Source organism: Pristis pectinata, chromosome 14 (assembly GCF_009764475.1).
Source record: "Pristis pectinata isolate sPriPec2 chromosome 14, sPriPec2.1.pri, whole genome shotgun sequence".
Taxonomy (NCBI): Eukaryota; Metazoa; Chordata; class Chondrichthyes; order Rhinopristiformes; family Pristidae; genus Pristis; species Pristis pectinata.
The window spans coordinates 13,752,237-13,767,001 of record NC_067418.1 but is presented as its reverse complement, the minus strand read 5'-3'; the positions used below and the strand labels follow the sequence as shown (position 1 = coordinate 13,767,001).

At 41.4% G+C, this 14,765-nt stretch overlaps 1 protein-coding gene across 5 annotated transcripts in view; it reads right to left on the bottom strand.

Moving 5' to 3' along the window:
- Positions 1-1,700: 1,700 nt before the first annotated feature.
- Positions 1,701-14,765, bottom strand: part of nav2a (neuron navigator 2a) — a 755,574-nt gene continuing 742,509 nt past the window's right edge. For 4 of the 5 annotated variants that reach the window (XM_052028895.1, XM_052028896.1, XM_052028899.1 and 1 more), the window contains 6 exons: positions 13,741-13,895; positions 12,559-12,630; positions 10,993-11,189; positions 10,324-10,442; positions 6,982-7,185; positions 1,701-4,249 (listed from right to left, as the gene is read on the bottom strand). In XM_052028895.1, the coding sequence (XP_051884855.1) occupies positions 4,124-4,249; positions 6,982-7,185; positions 10,324-10,442; positions 10,993-11,189; positions 12,559-12,630; positions 13,741-13,895 (873 nt within the window). In that variant the 3' untranslated portion in view covers positions 1,701-4,123. Of the gene's footprint in view, positions 4,250-6,962; positions 7,186-10,323; positions 10,443-10,992; positions 11,190-12,558; positions 12,631-13,740; positions 13,896-14,765 lie in introns of all 5 variants that reach the window. The other variant, XM_052028900.1, reaches the window with a different exon arrangement.

Genomic DNA, 14,765 nt, shown 5'->3' with positions numbered 1-14,765 from the left:
AGTTCAGGTGTAACCAGTACCTTTTGTACAGGTCATACCTTCCCCAGAAGAGATCCCAAATGATCCACAAATCTAAAGCCCTGCACCAATTCTTCAGTCATGCATTTGTCTGTCATATCTTCCTTCTCTTACCCTCACTGGCACAGGCAGCAATCCAGAGATTACCACCCTTGAGGTCCTGCTTTTTAGCTTTCTTCCTAACTCGCTATAATCCCTCTCTAGGACCTCATCCCTTTTTCTACCTATCTTGTTCATTATATATGTTAACGTAGGAGGTGTGATTAGTAAGTTTACAGATGACACAAAGACTAGTGGTGGTGTGGATAGGGAGGAGGGTAGGTTTTAGCTTCAAAAATGATATTTATCATTTGGTCATACGACAGAGAAATGGGAGATGGAATTTAACTCTTTAAAAAAAATGTGAGGTGTTACATTGTGGGAGGACAAATAAGGTTAGAAGATACACAATGAATGGTAGGACCCCAGGAAATACTGAGAAATGGTATGCATGTCCAAGGATCCCAAAAGGCAGCAGCAGGGGTATATAAAGTAGTTCATGAGGCATACTGGAAACTTGCCTTCATTAGTTGGGGCAGAGAATTCAAGAGCAGGGAGGTTATAGTACAACTATAAATCATGGCTAAAGCTGGAGTACTGTGTGCAGTTTTGGTTGCTGCACTTAGAAAGGATATGATTCCACTGGAGAAGATGCTGAGGAGAGACTGGATGGGCTGGGTTTGTTTTCCTGGAAGCAGGAGAGGTTGTGGAGGACATACTGAGATGTACAAAATTACAAAGGGCAGAGATAAGGCATATAGTGAGAAACCATTCCCCTTCGCATAGGTGTCAATGATCTAAGGCATTGGTTTAATGTAAGGGGTAGGAAAATTAGAGGGGATTTGAGGAAGATCTTTTTTCTACCCAGCAAGTGGCTAAAACTGGGAACATGCTGCTTGAGTATTTAGCTGAGCACCTGAAACATCACAGCATGGAGTGCTGTGAAATAGGATAGAACATAGGAACAGGCGAACTAATTAAATTAGTAATCAAATGCCCAACTAAACTAATCCCTTCTGCCGACACAATGTCCATATCCCTCCATTTCCTGAACATTCATATGCCTATCTAAGAGTCTCCTGAACGCCTCTATCATATCTGCCTCCACTACCACCCCTGGCAGTGCATTCCAGGCACCCACCACTCTCTGTGTAAAAAAAACTTGCCCCACACATCTCCTATGAACTTACTGCCTCTCACCTTAAATGCATGCCCTCTGGTATTAAGAGATTTCAACCCTGGGAAAAAGATACTAGCTGATTACTCTATCAGATCTCCCCTCTGCCGCTCCAGAGAAAACAACCCAAGTTTGACCAACCTCTCCTTATAGCACATGCCCTCTAATCCAGGCAGCATCCTGGTAAACCTCTTCTGCACCCTCTCCAATACCGCCACATCCTTCCTGTAATGGAGTGCCCAGATAAAAATAATGGGAAGAGCAAAGTCCAGAGGATGCTGATCTTCAGTGTGCGAACTTCGTTGTGATCAATTCCTGAAACAGCTATAATAAACTGCATTGTCAGCCATTTGTAATGTGCAAAGAAACAAAAGTACTCCAGACTAATAACAACACATTCAAATGTTACTCCACATTGTTCCACATTATCACAGGTCGGGAGAAAAGGATTAAAGGCAGCAGAAGATTGAATAAATAAGCATTCATTTTATTGAATCAGGAATAATTTAAGACTGGCACAATAACTAGATTTATTCCTCAAATGAGACATGGTCTTGTATAGGCCGTATTGAATCCAATGAGTGACCAGAACTTGATTCAAATGGGATGACACATCATACAGTACACAAAATACTCATTTCCTAGTGTTTTAAAAATGGCTAGAAAATTCATCAAAATGCATCACTGTAATCAATTATTTACAATTTATGTTACAATGAAAAAATGTACATCATATTAAACACATTCAAAACACTTAAATCACTAAATCCTACAAATAGTTTTCCATTTAAACAAGCATGTGAAAATTATCACAAGTAACAAATATGGGTTTGGTACAATATTCATTACTATGATCAGCATTTCATCACTGAACAGATTTCCCAAAATTTACAGAAAACACCATCTAGAAATTAAGCTAAAGCCATTTACAAGTCTCTTTCAGCCTGTACAATTGTTGGCAGTATTGAAAACAAAAAGATTTTTTTTTGGCTCCCGTTAAGAATTAGCATGAACATTGCATAGCATCTTAAACTTAGAACACCATTAAACAACCAGACACTGTTGACGTGAAAGGATGTAAAGAAAAATCTCTGGAAGCATTTAAAAAAATAATTACACGTTTAAACAAAAGAAAATTGTGCTCAGAAGTAATTCATTGAGCGTTGGCCCGCATTCCCTTCACCTCTTCTGAGCTGAACCATTTCATCACAGTTTCAATGCAACAATGGAAAAATTTTGATCAGAATACAGTAACAACAGTTTAATGGCAGCATAAACAAACCCATTGAGGTATAGAGAAACACATTGATCAGTCGAAGTGTATAAACACCAGCTTGTGTGTTAATACATCACGTAAAAGCAGGGGACAACAGCACGGCACAACAAGCACTCCAATTAAAAATCTATTACTCAGTCACTGGCTGATTTCAGTATTTATACATTATTTTTGTAGTGTCTATCAAGAATTTTTTTTTGTTGCATTGACAGCATCACCTTCTGGACAAAATATCAAACTCTGCAGTCCAGTGTTTTACTGTAAGCAGATTTACCCCCACAGTACAAAACACAGTGAGCTGCAGACTGATCATGAACCAAGAAATCATTGATTTTCCTCCTTGTTTGTCTTGCTTATAACATATGACTCGATTATCATTTGAAACAACACTGACTAAAAACAACTCGACTCTTATTAACGTTTTGAGATGAAATTCCAGCCCTGTTTTTTTCCAGAAACAATACAAAATAAATAGCAAAGTAAAGCAACCGGAAAACCAGTACAAAAGAGAGAGCAAGAGTAAGGCATCATTTATTTCCAGCACCAGTCGTTGTAAAAAAAAAGGCTTGCGTGGATTTGGCTAAAGGATTGCGTTTCTTCGCTGAGGTACAGCTCAATCCAGCTTCTCTTTCATGTTTTTGCAAAGAAAAAGTGCAACTCCAGTGGAGGTGTTACTAGTCCTGGTGAGGAGACAAGCCTTAGTGACAATCAAGGTGTGTGTGTGTGTGTGTGTGTGTGTCTGTGTCTGTGTCTGTGTGTGTGTGTATCTGCATGCATACATGTGCCTGTATGCGTGTGTTCTCAATAAGGAAAGTGAGAGGAGGAGAAAATGGGGACCTTCAGTGTTGATTTCTGGCTCAACCATGTGTTCCCAGAGCTTGTTTCTCATGGTCTCGGAAAGGAGCACCCATGCTTTCGGCAGTCGGCCTGTCGGTGAAGCAACCTGTGCTCAGTGTGTGCAGACTGTGGATGAAATCGAGACCAAAATTCTTGTGCCGGCTTGTCTTTCGAACCCAGCCAACTTCAAAAGAGCAACATGGGTGGGTTACGTTAGCACCAAAACCGCCTTCAGTGGAGGGGGGGGAAGGTGTCCGCATCCACCACCTCTTCCCCACCAACCCACCCCCCCTCCCTCGCTCTCCATTATTGAAGGAGTTGGTTGAAATGTCCAGTGTCTGCTGACTGTTTGGCTGAGAGCAGCATAGGATACATCTTTTCAGGGCAGTACATGGCACAATGATGTCAGGTCCATACCTTTTAAAATCAGGTCTTACTAATTTTATGCAGCGTACAACATTTCCTCATTGGCTTGGCACAACTGCCTCCAGCAATTAAATGAAGAAATAGTGCAGTTCTCATTTATATAACAAAACAGGCAGGGTAAAAACCCAAAATTTAGTCTCCCTAGGGTTACCTGCACCCACCAGAGCTACAATATTTAAAATTGAATTAAAGTGTCTTGTACTTGAAGCCCCATCTTTTTTATAAACCAAGGCTTCTGTCCAACAAAGTTATTGGTCAGTTTTCATTCCTCTTCTGAGTCCTCACCTTCAACAGAAGTGTTCAGAGGAATGTTGGACAGAAGTGATGGATTATTTTGGCAGAATGCTTGATCAAAGCGTGGACTCCAGAGAAGAATCAAGAATATCGTCATGATGGCTGTTGCTATTTGAGTCACTGTCGTAACTGTGGGGACTTGAGTAATTTGCAGCTTCTTGTAGCCTCATTAACATATTCATCTGCAAAGGGGAAACAAAACAAGAATGGAATCCTTTTCAGTATATTGGGTGTTGACTGAAGATTTAAGCTCTTATAATAGAAGGAAAAGCTGCCAGTTGTTTAAAGTTGGAATTACACTTGGTGTGACACAATTCAGTTAGTAATTTTCCTGTTCTTTAAACTAAAGTGGATCATAAGCATTATAAATAACAAGCTCTTGCCCAATATGTCCAAATAAAGGGCAATCAAATATATTTTTAAGTTTATGGTACTCTTCCCTCATTTCATAAAAGTGATGTTACAAGGTGACAGTTCAAATATGTTAAAAAATCGTATTCATTGATTTAACAAACTGATTTTAACATGGTGCTCTTGTACAAAGAAAATCACAACCAAGTTACATCCATACTCCTACTTCATTAGGAGTTTGAGGAGATTTGGTATGTCACCAAAGACTCTTGTAAATTTCTACAGATGTACAGTGGAGAGCATTCTGACTGGTTGCATCACCGCCTGGTATGGAGGCTCCAATGTGCAGGATTGAAAAGAGGCTGAAGAGGGTTGTAGACTCAGCCAGCTCCATAACGGGCAAAACCCTCCCCACCATCAAGGACATCTTCAAGAGGCGGTGCCTCAAGAAGGCGGCATCCATCATTAAGGACCCTCACCACCCAGGACATGCCCTCTTCATTTTACTACCATCGGGGAGGAAATACAGGGAGCCTGAAGACCCACACTCAATGTTTCAGGAACAGCTTCTTCCCTCCTGCTATCAGATTTCTGAAAGGTCCATGAATACTATTTTGTTATTCCTCTTTTGCACTATTTATTTATTTTTGTTTTTTATAGTAACTTTAATGTCTTTATGTCTTTACTGCTGCCGCAAAACAACAAATTTCATGGTGTATGTCAGGGATAATAAACCTGATCTGATTCACATCCAAGTTACTGCTATTGTTTAATACAACATCCTGCTTCATGTGTTAGCTGGGTCCTTGGTGAATAATCTTAGGGAGCTTGGACATAATTTTGTGTTAGTTACCATAAAAATGAACGGATGAGACTAATTTCTGGACTTCTGTGGAAGAGACTAAAAAGGAGTGCTTGTACACTAGTGTGATTTTGACGTGTGCATCCTCCCAACAAAATTAGGCAGGGTAGAATTTGACTTCTATTTTTCAAAGCACCACTGGTTGATATTGTACTTTCTTGTTTGTTCATTTTTTGCTAAATTTTATTGAAGGCAATGGAATTGTATAGCAGAACACAGTTAATTAATTATTAATGGAATAACTAGGGTTTCAAACTTCAATTGATTCTTTTTCATAATTGACCTAAAACTTACAGGGAAAAGCTATTTTAAGTTCATGGAACTTTCTTTCCTAAAATTAAAATCCCTATTTTTTTATGGTATACTGTGTCATCAAAACTCATTTGCCCGTGTCCTAACTTGCATCCAGCCTTTTTCATCCATTGGTTAGTGAGGGCAATTCTGCTTCCTGGTAAGGCAACAGCTCACTTTTAAAATTGTTACCCTTGTTTTTAAAATGCTCCTTTCCCACCTCCGCTGGTCCTACAGACCCCTGAGATACCTGTAATTTTCCAATTCCGGTCTGTTTCATTACACCAAATTCAGTTGGTGTAATGAAACAACTGAAAGCTCCACTTTCAGTTGCCAAGGCACTAAGTTTCAGAATATCCTCCCAAGACCTTTCCTCCTCTCTCTACCTATCTTTTTTTCATGAAGATATTCGGTAAAACCTGTGTGTTTAACAAGCTTTTGGTCATCTGTCTTAATATCCCTCTACATAGCTTGGCATCAATTTTTGTTTGGTCACGATTTTGTCATAGTGCACCCTTAGGTGGACAGATCTCGCACTGACCATCAAACGTCCTCATACAGTAAACCCAGATTATTCTCCACACATTTTGATTAATTTTCTGTAGATTTTACCATTCATCTACACTCTAAGGACAATTTACAGTGGCCAACTGGCCTACCAACCTGCATGTTTTTGGGGGGTGTGAGGAAACCCACCTAGTCACAGGGAGTACATGCAAACTCCACACAGACAGCACCAGATTACTGAAGCTGTGGGGCAACAACTCTCCTTCCTACACCACTGTGCTGCCCATTGAATTGTCTTGGGTGCTTTGCTACTTTAAGATTCGTTAGTGTAAATGTGTAAAATACTACTTTGCTCACAACGTCTTTCCATCAAGTGGTTGGGCAGTTTCCCCACCAAATCTCTGTCTGGTTGGTTGCTCCTTTGTGAACAAATCCCCAAATTCAAAGGGTTTCAAGTTGGCAGTGTTGTGCATAAAATATCACTCCAGCCCCAATGTTAACCTGGAGCATAGGTTATGTGGATTGGGGACATGAGTCAAGTTCCAAATCCCAGCCACAATGCAGGAAAGAGGTCCACTTGCAGTGCAGGCACCCCAGGTCTGGAAATAGGTTGTCCGTCGGTCTATACTGAGGCCCTGATCTTCAAACTATCTTCAACATTGTTCACCAGACAGGTGACACAATTTAAGAGTGAGATATGTTAATGCTTTATTCTCCTCCCCCCCCCACCCCACACCCTTAAAGACCTTGCTAAGCATAATTTCTCATTAGCATGTCTGAAAGTAAATCAGCCTCATTACCAGTGCAAAATAAGCCTACTAGTAGGATCGAAAGGTTCACAATTTTGTGTTGCCGTAGTTACTGGAACTAAATTTCAGACTCACAAGAATTTTACCAACTCACAAGGGGGTCTCCCTCAGCGTCGCTCTGTTGGGCTTGTTTACTGGAGCCACCATTCCGGGCCAGTATGAAACCATCAAAGCCGACATCTTCAGGCCTCAGCTGTAGTAGAGGGGGCCACTCATGTTGCTGTGGTGTAGCAATCCACGGATATGTTTCCATCACCCACTTGGCCGGGTCTTCCCAAGGAGCTCTTCTTCCATACAGCTGTAAGACAAACAAAAAGCATTTCCATGCAATCAATGAAAAATCCCTAAAAACTACAGATAGTCAACACTTCAAATATTCTTGAAAATAAAAAGCCACCAAATTAGAGTAATTCCTAAAGTGAAGGTCAATGAGTACAATTAATTTGCACTGAACAGTAATTTCTGAAATGTCTTCTCTTTCTTAAGTAGTCCTTTGCGATAAAAGATGACTTGCTTCCATTCCAGTCCTGTGGGTTCTGAGATGGCTGATGAGGCCAATGTGGAATTTGCAGACTCTGGCATGGGTGGGGTACGAGATGCTCCCCGTGGTAGCCAGGCAGGCAGATTATTTGGTAGGTGGTGTGCTCCACATGCCATTTACACTGGGCTTCAGCGTGCTCCCGAAACGTGGACTTGAGATTTCTGGTGCCCCTCTCCATCTTGAGCGGTCATGAGCTAGGCATTCCCAGGAGTCTTCAGTTCACCTGATAATCCCCTGCTGTAACGCAGCCCAGAATAGAATGTCTGTTTCTGAAGTTTGATGTCAGACATGCAAACTATGCGTACCTATTGGAGCACGAGGATGGTCTACAAGAAAACACTGATGTTAGTTCATTTATCCTGCCAGTGTGTTTGTTCTATTTTGTGGAGATAGTGATATCACTCCAGCGTTTTGAGATGTCTGTTGTAGGTGGTCCAAATCTCATAAACATGCAGGAGGGTGGGGTTCACTGCTGCCTAATAGACTATGAGCATTGTGCTAGGTTTGAGGTGTCTTCGAACACACTTTTTCTCAGACAGCCAAGGGCAGTGCTGGAACACTGAAGGTGATGGTGAATTTCATTATCGATGACCGCCTTCGCTGAGGTGGCTTCTGATGGGACACAGTCCACGTTTTCCTGGGTCTTATTGTGGACCTTTACTGTCAGAGAGTAGCTTTGAACAGTGGGGGGCAGGTTGCTAGGGAACCTTTTCCTTACAGAGGCCCATCTTCTCACATGCTTCGGAGAATTAGTCATTGAGCAGATAGTGCTTGAGAATGCACGTATTTGGAGGCTGAGCTTCAAGGTATTAAGTAGCCAGCAGGCTGACAAGGTTACCTGCAAATCGTTTGATTGTAAGAGTATAACTATGATGGGTCTTCAGCTTGGAAAGATTAATCCTCCAGGTTCTGCAGTTTCTTCCACCATCCCAAAGACTGTTGGTAGGTTGACTGGTTGCTGCAAATTACCCTTTGTGTAGGTAAGTGACAAAGGATTAAAGGGAAGTAGATAGACATGTGAGAGAAAAAAAAGCTACAGGAAAATAAGAAGGGGAATGGGACTGATGGGATTGCTCTGCTGGGAGCCAGCATGGGTCAGTTGGACCAAATGGCCTCCTTCTGCACCTAATACATTATATCCAGTTTCTGCGTTTCACATTTCCAGCATTCTCAGTTTTTCTGTTCCAGTAACTTCAAGTGTTATTTGACTTCTCTTATTTAGAAAGCAGAGGGTTGTGGTGGAGGGAGTGCATTCAGATTGGAGGGCTGTGACTAGCGGTGTCCCACAAGAATCAGTCCTTGGTCCTCTACTTTTTGTGATTTTTATTAATGACTTGGATGAAGGGTGGGAAGGGTGGGTTAGCAAGTTTGCAGACAACACAAAGGTCAGTGGTGTTGTTGATAGTGTGGAGGACTGTCGAAGCTTACAGAGGGATATTGACAGGATGCAGAGCTGGGCTGACAAGTGGCAGATGGAGTTCAATCCAGAGAAGTGTGAGGTGGTACACTTTGGAAGGACAAACTCCAAGGCAGAGTACAAGGTTAATGGCAGGATTCTGGGTAGTGTGGAGGAGCAGAGGGATCTGGGGGTTCATATCCACAGATCACTGAAAGTTGCCTCACAGGTGGATAGGGATGGATAAGAAAGTTTATGGGATGTTAGCTTTCATAAGTCGTGGGATCGAGTTTAAGAGCCGTGAGGTAATGATGCAGCTGTACAAAACTCTGGTTAGACCACACTTGGAGTACTGTGTCCAGTTTTGGTCGCCTCATTATAGGAAGGATGTGGAAGCGTTGGAAAAGGTGCAGAGGAGATTTACCAGGATGCTGCCTGGATTGGAGGGTATGGATTATGAGGAGAGACTAAGGGAGCTAGGGCTTTACTCTTGGGAGAGAAGGAGGATGAGGGGAGACATGATAGAGGTATATAAAATATTAAGAAGAATAGATAGAGTAGACAGCCAGTGCCTCTTTCCCAGGGCACCAATGCTACAATACAAGAGGGCATGGCTTTAGAGTAGTGGGTGGGAAGTTCAAGGGAGATATCAGAGGGAGGTTTTTCACCCAGAGGGTGGTTGGTGCATGGAATGCACTGCCTGGGGTAGTGGTGGAGGCAGATATGTTGGTCAAGTTCAAGAGTTAGTTAGATAAGCATATGGAGGAATTTAAAATAGGGGGATATGTGGGAGGAAGGGGTTAGATAGTCATAGGCATGGTTTAAAGGTCAGCACAACGTGGTGGGCTGAAGGGCCTGTATTGTTCTATGGTTCTATGGTTTATGCCCACTGCTTGTTTCTCATTGATGCCTTTCCTTCCTCCTTTACCCAATCCCCTCACTAACCACCATTCCATCTCTCCTACCTTCCACCCTACTACACAGCCTTTTGCTCCCTCCTTTCCTCCTCCATTTCTCAGCACCTTAAAACCTGTTTCACCTCTAACTAGTCACAGTTTTTACAACTGGCCATCAGCCTAAAACATCCTCTCTCTCTCTCTCTCTCTCCGCAGATGCTGCATGACCTGCTGAATATTTCCAGTGTTTTCTGTTTTACTTTAGATATCCAACATCTGCAGAATTTTGGCTTTCCCTGCTCTCGCCCTGTTAAAACAGATGGGAGTGCCACAGTTGGGTCATTAAACATGTGCCGTAGTGTCACATGAAATGGAACTGAATTTGAGAAGCAGAATTCAATATGTATATATTACTTCCTAAGATATTTAGTGCAAACAGCAGAGGATGAGTCTCAAGCCCAGCATATTTTACTTATTTTCTTCACTCTTTGGAGATGAATATGAGAGTGTTTATGCTTTGGAGGAGACTATTTTGCAGTCATGAAATATTCAACAGCAATTGATTAGGAGCTCTGCATGGATTTTTGAGGGCAAACAACATACCTGCAGCCCCTCTCTCACTGCTTCCAGCAGGTACGGGATGATGGAATAATTCCATAAGTCTGTAAACCAAACTCTTGAACCATCAACATCCATTGGACAGGACAGGAACAGTCGAGGACCTAAATAATTAGACATTATATTGAAAGGTTGATTAGTATTTTCATTGATATATTTAAAATCTCAGCTTTTTAACTGCAGCTTCCATTTAACCATGGAGACACATCCTTCCCCCATCCCTGCTCACCCCTCACCACCGCTCTTCCCTCCTCCACTGGCCTGTCACCCTTCCTCACCTGGATCCACCTATCACCTGTCAGCTCTTGCTCCTCACCTTTTTATACTGGCTATTTCCCCTCCATCCTTCAGTCCAGATGAAGGATCTTGACCCAAAATATTGACTGTTCATTTCCCTCTACAGATGCTGCCTGACCTGCTGAGTTCCTCCATCTGTTTGTTTTTTGATGCCAATTAACAATTCTCCCTTAGTGAAAAGTGAATTACCTGCCTTTGGTATTCTTTTTATTATCTATGGTTTTAGGTAAAGATATTCCTACCTTTAAAATGTTTTTGTATGACATCTGGTTTTAATTTGGAAATCTTCAGGGAGAACATAAGATCAGGATGATACCAAAAAAATTAATTTTTGAAATTCTGTTATGGTATAATTACCAATGGTAACATCAGATGAGCTGTGAGCCTCCAGGAATCTGTTCAAGTGGTGCCAGACCTTGGGGACCCAGTCAATGATCCTGACTAGTTCAGTGTTTCGTGTTCTCGTACTAATCTCAGTTTCTATCAGTTTCCGACGAAGGTAGCGGCCTAAGAAACCTTTAACTGGCTCAGTGTGATTAGCACACAGGACCCACCTGTAACAGACAAAAGAAAAGCTTAAGTGACCCAAAATTCCTGATGCAACAATTAAAATTAATTTTGAGTTTTCGATTTTTGGGATGTGGCATTAATCAGTCAATTCCACTTATTAGCTTCAAGACCCTGACTGCCTGATCCAGATATTATAGTGGTAGCCTTCTTTGAAACATCATCCACTGCTCATTCATGAAGTCTTTGGGGCAAGGCATGTGAAATATGTAACACAAAGAAGAATAACACCAAAAAACTCCATGTAACCTTGAACTATGTGCAGACTGTGTGCAATCCACCCATCATTGAATCCACTAGCTACCTGAAACAAAGTTATCTATAGATATTCATTGACTCAGATTTTGCAACAGTAATGGTGTCTGCCATTACTACTCTGAAGATGACAGCAACCATCAGGATTTTGACACAAGAGGAAACAGAGTAACATGGAAATCATGAATTTTTTGTTAATGACTCATTTGCCTTCCACACATTGTTTGGATTGTTCTTCACAAGAATCAAGGGAAATCCTAAAGGTGGGTATGTGCTTTCATAAACGAGTAATGTGGTAAAATATCCTGGCTATCTTGGGCTTTGTTGTGAGGTTCAAATGAGCTTTTAATGATGTGTTAAACCAGATTCACTGCTAGTATCTGGCTCCAAAAACTCAATCTTATGTTTGTATATTTTAATCCTCTCACAAGAATATTTAAAAATGTGGGATTTAAAAATAACTTTTTTAAATGTTTGTTTCAGCTTCCATTTTAATCACTAATGCTCTGATGTTCATTGTGCACTTTGTATAAATGCTTAAAAAAATTTAATTATGCACGATACTTCTGTGAGAATTCTTTGTGACTGGCCACTCAGTGAGCTCGATAACATCATAGCTTCCAGACATCAGGGGTCTACCTTGAGCTGATGCATGATAAGATGCATGTCACTGGCAAAGGACAAGTTCTCAACCCAAAGTTACCAGACGTTGTGGGGAATGTGCTTCATAGTCAGGGGTAAGTGTTGTTGTTTGGTCACTGACCACAAGTTTGGACTGGTGACATTGAAAAATATCATTAATTATAACCATATTATAACTAATGCCAAAACATAACAGTCTATTTGATTCACCACACTGAGTTACCAAAATCCAGTAACGATGACCCAAAGTCTGAAGCACCTCTAGACAATTAATTGCTATTAATATCTTCAATCAACATGATAGGCTTCAAAAAGACCATCTGGATACTAAAAGGTAGATCATTATAACAGCTGCTTAAAAAAAAGCTTAAAGCTGATTTTAATTGTACATAAGAAATAGAAATGTGGAGGCTTCTCAAACATGGACAAGTTCCAGGAGGAAACCTGTTTAGACAGTACCTGAAGTTATGATGAAGTTGGAGATTGGGAGTGGAAGATGTAGCCTGGTTCATTGTGCCAATAATGTAAGGGCTGAAAAAAAATATTTTTCAGTATTAGTAAATTATACTAATTCGGTTACATTAGAATTCGGTTCAAAAGGTCTAGAATATGAAAAACCAGGTATCAGCAATATTTACCAAGAGGTTGTCAAGCTACTGCAAAAAAGATACTGAATTGGTTCACTAATGTCCTTCAAGAATAAAGGAGATTAACTATCATTATCTGCCCTGTGCATGACACTATTCAGTTGTAGACCTATTCCTGAGACAAACACCAAAAAGACCACACAAACAAAACTAATGTCCAGCGTCGTTTTGAGGGTAGCTGATGAAGCATTTAAGTCCAGCCTTGCCAGCAATGCTCACATTGAGAAAAACCAAGGCCTTTCCTGCAGCTCAGGCACCTCCCACAGCACAATCTGAAAGTGAGTCCCTTGATCTATCTGACATCTCTCTGAATCAAAACCACTGATAAATTGATCAAATATTTCCTGGTTGTCAGTGGTTCCTTTGCTGTCTGCAAGTTAGTTACTGTGTAGCCCACAGAACCACAATGACCAAGTCTGGAAAGTGTTTCACTGGCTGGGACATTAGGACATTACACGTCATGAAAGGTACTTATAAATCCAAGCTTGCTCTTTTAATTTTGGTTAAAAAATTTCTTGTAAGTACCAGAACTCTGGAAAATTTTTCCATGCCAAGTTTATTAAATACAGAACACATTGTTCTTCCTCTGCTGACTTTGGGCATTTAGCTCACTCAGTCAGGCGGCACTGTGAAGGGCTGAGAAACCTCATGTTGCTTGTCCAATTATAACCTTGGATTGTCTCCACAATTGGCTTGCCACCTTCTATTATATTCTTCACTAGCTTATCCAATATTTATGGGCACCTACACACAACTATAGGGTGCAGCTTGATCAAAAGAGTGGGGAAAACGAAAATTAGCCTGTGACTTGACTCCAGAGAAGGGTACTGTGGACTGAGCAACAGACACGATCGGTTGTGATACACTGCTAACATTCACTGCCAGATTTCCGCTATGTAGGAGAGAGTCCAGTGCCAGGGGAATGGTGCTGCAGCCTGAATTACCACACTTAGCTAAGTGGCACTGGACCATAATCAAAAAGAAATGCCATTACCATTTATGGTACTTGCAGTTCAAGAGGCCATTGAAGATCTCGCCAAGGGAGCCAACATGATGCAAATTGTCCAAGATGATCACACTGGGCATGTCCACCGCATTGGTTTCACTATTGCATTGATCTGCAAGGTTTGAAAGATACTGACGGAGCTCCTGAAGAACAAGAAGACCCGATTTATCAGTCTGCACAGTTGAAATGACTGCACAATATAGACATCTACCTCAAAAGCTAAATACAACAGATGCTGAGAACATATTGGAAACATTCAAGATGTCTGGCAGTGTCTGTGGAGGAAGAAAGTTTACATTCAGTGAAAGTCATCAATCTGAGATGTTAATTCTATGTCACTCTACAAATAGAGTCATGGAGTACTACAGCATAGAAACAGGCCCTTCGGCCCATCTACTCCATGCTGACCTGATCTTCTGCCTTGTTCCATCTACCTGCACCCGTATCATAGCCCTCCAAACCCCTCCCACCCATGTACCTATCCAAACCTCTCTTAAATGTTACAAGTGAATCTGCATCTACCCCTTCCGCTGACAGCTCATTCCACACTCGCACCACCCTCTGAGTGAAGAAGTTCCGCAGAAGATGTCGTCGATTTCTCCAGCATTTACTGTTTTATTACAAATACCAATTGATTGCCCAGGTTACGGATGGAAATCTGACTTTATGCAAGTTCTCCCACAGAGCTTCAAATATGTACAAACAAACAATGTCTCCATGAAAACAACACACAAAAAGCTGGAGGAACACAGCAGGTCAGACAGCATCCAAGGAGGGAAATGGACAGTCGACATTTCGGGTCAGGACCTTTCATCGGGACCAGACCGGCTAAGCTCCTCCAGCTTTTTGTGTATTGCTCCATATTCCAGCATCTGCAGTCCCTTGTGTCTCCATGAAAACAAACCTGTCAACTGCACCCGATCATAGATGTTTGTCATAGAGTCTTCAAAACTTAAAATAATATTGAATAATTTATGCTGAAAATATCTGTATGGGCAAACATCTAAGTGTTT